General features: G+C 46.6%; 1 protein-coding gene across 3 annotated transcripts in view; it reads left to right on the top strand.

Annotated features, from left to right (window-relative positions):
• The first annotated feature begins 3,313 nt into the window (after positions 1 to 3,313).
• Positions 3,314 to 3,867, top strand: part of ammecr1 (AMMECR nuclear protein 1) — a 64,984-nt gene continuing 64,430 nt past the window's right edge. Inside the window, exon 1 of one of the 3 annotated variants that reach the window (XM_048604304.1) lies at positions 3,314 to 3,426. In XM_048604304.1, the coding sequence (XP_048460261.1) occupies positions 3,390 to 3,426 (37 nt within the window). In that variant the 5' untranslated portion in view covers positions 3,314 to 3,389. Of the gene's footprint in view, positions 3,683 to 3,867 lie in introns of all 3 variants that reach the window. The other 2 variants (XM_048604303.1, XM_048604306.1) reach the window with 2 other exon arrangements.

The raw sequence follows: 3,867 nt of genomic DNA, 5'->3' as shown, positions 1-3,867 counted from the left end.
CAGCTAATGTCCTCTTCCACTCTATCAACACCATAGCCCAACTCCAATCCTATCCCTCTCTTGAGCCAGAACCTCGCTGGCAGATCAAGATCTGAGACTGACTTTGGCTCTGAGACCCACTCACAGACATGAAAGCTGTTCTTGTTCCTGGCCATTTCTCAGAAATCCCTTTGAAGTTGCTCTTAGTGTTAATAAGACCTCCCAAACTAAACTTTATAAATTATTGTAGCAGTCTTTGTGTTATTTTGGGGCTTACGTTCCATACTTATGCACATATTATCATGCTATGTGAAATGTAGGAGCAGGAGTAGGCCATTCAGCCCATTGAGCCTGCTTAACAATATGATCACATCTGATCATCCACTTCAATGCCTTTTCCACAGTACCCCATATCTTTTTACATTATTGGTAATTAAAACATTAATCTCTATTTTAAACATACTCAATAACTGGGCTTCTGCAGCCCTCTGTGTTAAGGAATTGCAAAGATTCATTACTGTCTCAGTAAATAAAAACCTCATCACTGTGGTTCTAAGTGGCTTTCTCTTATTGTGGTTGGTTGGCTCGCTGAGCTGGTTCGATGTTCTGCAGACGTGTCATTACCCTGCTAGGTAACATCATCAGTGCAGCCTCCAATGAAGTGCTGTTGTGTTTTCCCAAATGTTATTTAAACTCAGGTGTCCGTTGAGCTGGGTTTTCCTTCGCAGTGGAGTATATATAGGGTCTAGCTCTGTGTGTTTGTTGACGGCTGTTTCTTTCATTTTACTGATGACAATTGTGCTTTAGCAGGCTGGGGCCTATACTCTGGAATTCCCTCCCTTAAACTCTCCACCATTCTATATATCTTTATGATCATTAAACTCATATTTTTAACTTTACTAATGTCTCCTCCTACTGCTCGGTGTTAATATTTACCTGATGTCCATCATCATTAAACATCCGAACTGCTTATTACATTTCTCAGTCAGTAAAAGTGAGAATGATAGCAAGCATCTCTTAATCTCATAACCCTCGACCTTTTTTTCTCACAGTCATTAGCCTCTTCATGAAAAGGTGGTGGAAGCAGAGTCCTTTGATATTTTTAAGGAAAATGTGGATAGATTCTTGGTAAGCAAGAAGTGGAGAGTTTATTAGGGATAGGCAGGAATGTGTCATGATCTTATTAGCAAGGGGCTAAATGGCCTACTGCTGCTTCTTGTTCATTTGCTGAAACTGCGCAAAGGAAAATCCAAGAGAGAGCAGTTAAGGAGCTGTTGAAATGATCAGAGATTGTGTCAGAAGATCGAGCTGGTGTAGATGCCAGCTTGATGGCAAGATCTCAATTGGCTTTAGGTGTCTTCTGCAAGATTATTGACTTAGGACCAGGGAACAGATGAGATAAGTACCAGGGACAGTGAAAAACAAAACTAAAATACGACTGAGATGCCCAGCCTAATCTATGCAGTAAACAACTGACATCTTCTTGCTATCTCTCGAGTTTGCTCCCTTAATTTCCTCCTGGCCTCAATGTCCTACCTCAGGATACAGTATCACTCCTTGTTGACATGGCCACTCTTTGGTTCTGACTCTGAATAATAAGCTATTCTCTCATCGCTGTATCACAGTCTTGTGTGGTTCATACCAACACTCACAATGTGTATTTCTGGAAGCCATTGAACGGTTTATCATGGCTGATTTTAGACCCATATGGGGCATAGCTGTTGAAGCTTATATCAACCTCTATTATTGCCTTAGCTACAGTCCAGGTTACAGTTGAACCAAGTAAACTATAACTCAAATGGCAGTGCTCTCATATCTGATTTAGAAGGATGTGGTTTAAGTCCTTCTCTAGGATTTGAGTAAACTTTGAATGTTGGAGGCATGCTGCTATCTTTTGGATAAGGCGTTGAACTGAGCTGCCACCTGCCCTTTTCGGTGGACATAAATGACCTAATGGCACAAATTGGAAGAAGAGCAGATCAGATTTTCCCACTGCCTTGGCCAGTACTTATCCTTCAGTCAACATAACAAAATAGATTATCAGGAGTTATCAACTTGTGCTGTGTGCAAATTGGCTGCTGTGCTTCCTGAACAACTGTGGTAGTACTTCAAACATACTTGTTTGGCTATAAAATGCTTTGGTTGTGAAAGGTGCTATATAAATGCAAACCTTTCTATATTTTGGTTTGAGGTTTTTTTTGTAGCTTTGGGAGAAATGTTTGTATTTACACAGAAAATGACCAAAGTCATTGCTGCAAAAGTGGTCCAGAGTGAAATGACTGTTGTTATGCAGGCAGGCTTTGCGGCAGCACAACAAATATGCCCAATGAGCTGACAGAATCATAGAATGGGAAGAGGCCATTCACCCTCAACATGACAGTGACGGCTCTCTGCAGTGTCAATTTGGCCAGTCCCATCAAGGTGATCAAGTGTTGCGGAAAGCAACGTGGACAATTTGGCATGGGGTGTGGGTGTACGTGCGTGGGTGTGTGTGTGTGTGTGTGTGTGTGAGTGAGTTTGGGGCGGGGGATGGTCTTCTCCGGCCAGCAAAGGAGTGAAAACCTGTAATAGATGGCTGAGGGAGGGGAGGTGCTGTCGAACCTGAGGGACAGGGCAGCTGTGAACAAAATACTGGATGGTCTCGTAAAACCTGCACCTAGTCAGAGATAGTAAGAACTGCAGATGCTAGAGTCAGAGATAACACAGTGTGGAGCCGGAGGAACACAGCGGGCCAGGGGGGCAGGAAAGTTGACGTTTCAGAAATTATGAAAAAGGGTCCCGACCCGAAACGTCAACTTTGCTGCTCCCCTGATGCTGCCTGGCCTGCTGCGTCCATCCAGCTCCACACTGTGCGTTATCTCTGCACCTAGTCTGCCCTACTTCCGCCAGCCTTTCTCTATATCTGTACAACTATTGTCTCTTCAGCTAGTTATCTCGGCCACATTTGAATCTGCCTCGTCCCACTCACAGGCAGCATTATTGCTGATGCTAACCTGTCGCTGTGAAAGCCTTTACTCCTCACGTCGCCATTGCTTCTCTCGTCAATCACCTTGAAGCTGTGTCTCCTCTGGACTTCCACCAGTGGGGGACATTTTCTCCCTGCCTACACAGTCGAGATCCCTCGCGATTTTGAACACTTCTACCGAATCTAAATGAATCTACATGAGGAACTGACTGGCGATCAGTCCAAGCCATCACCAACACGTTACCATGGAGCCAACTCTCAACTAGCAGTACACCCACTTCTCAAAGAATCCTGGGATATTGGAGGGCCTCCCTGGGTCCTCCGAGCTCTGATTGCGGCTGTGCGCGGTCCCAGTGATCGCTGGGAAACAGGAGGGTCTCCCTGGGTCCTCCGAGCTCTGATTCGACGCCAACGTGACTCGAGGCGGTGCGCGCAGGCCCCTTACATGTGTCGTGTTGCGGTGGCCGCCGGGATAGTGGAGGGTAGTTTCAGTCCTCCGGCTTCTTCAGTCTTTCCGCTGGCTAACTGGCCGCGTTTTCGCTCGTTCGCTCTCTCCCTCTTTCTCTGTCTCTCCACCCGCTTACGGTTGCTTTGTCGGGGTTTCTGGTGAAATCTCTGCTGTGTGACATGGCTCGATGATCGAGGAGGGAATGTGTGCCAGGAAAGAGGCCGGCCTCCTGCTCCTGCCCTTGTTTGAGACTGAGGGACCGTCCCAAGCAGCACTCTCCACTGTACCAGGTTTGACATTCACTCTTCACAGGCTCGCCCGCCTTCGGGCTGTGTGTGTCCCGGCCTGTCATTACCGCCCACCACCACCCCCACCTTCCTCCCCACCAGCTGCTTCATCCTGCCCTCTCCTCCCGCAGGATTACATTCTATGGACTCCTGCCCTGCCCTGCCCTGCTGATCCTCGGTGAGGAGGA

The sequence above is a fragment of the Rhincodon typus genome, chromosome 13 (assembly GCF_021869965.1).
Source record: "Rhincodon typus isolate 14 chromosome 13, sRhiTyp1.1, whole genome shotgun sequence".
NCBI classification, from domain to species: Eukaryota; Metazoa; Chordata; class Chondrichthyes; order Orectolobiformes; family Rhincodontidae; genus Rhincodon; species Rhincodon typus.
The sequence above is the reverse complement of the archived record's forward strand: the minus strand, read 5'-3'. Positions and strand labels throughout refer to the sequence as shown.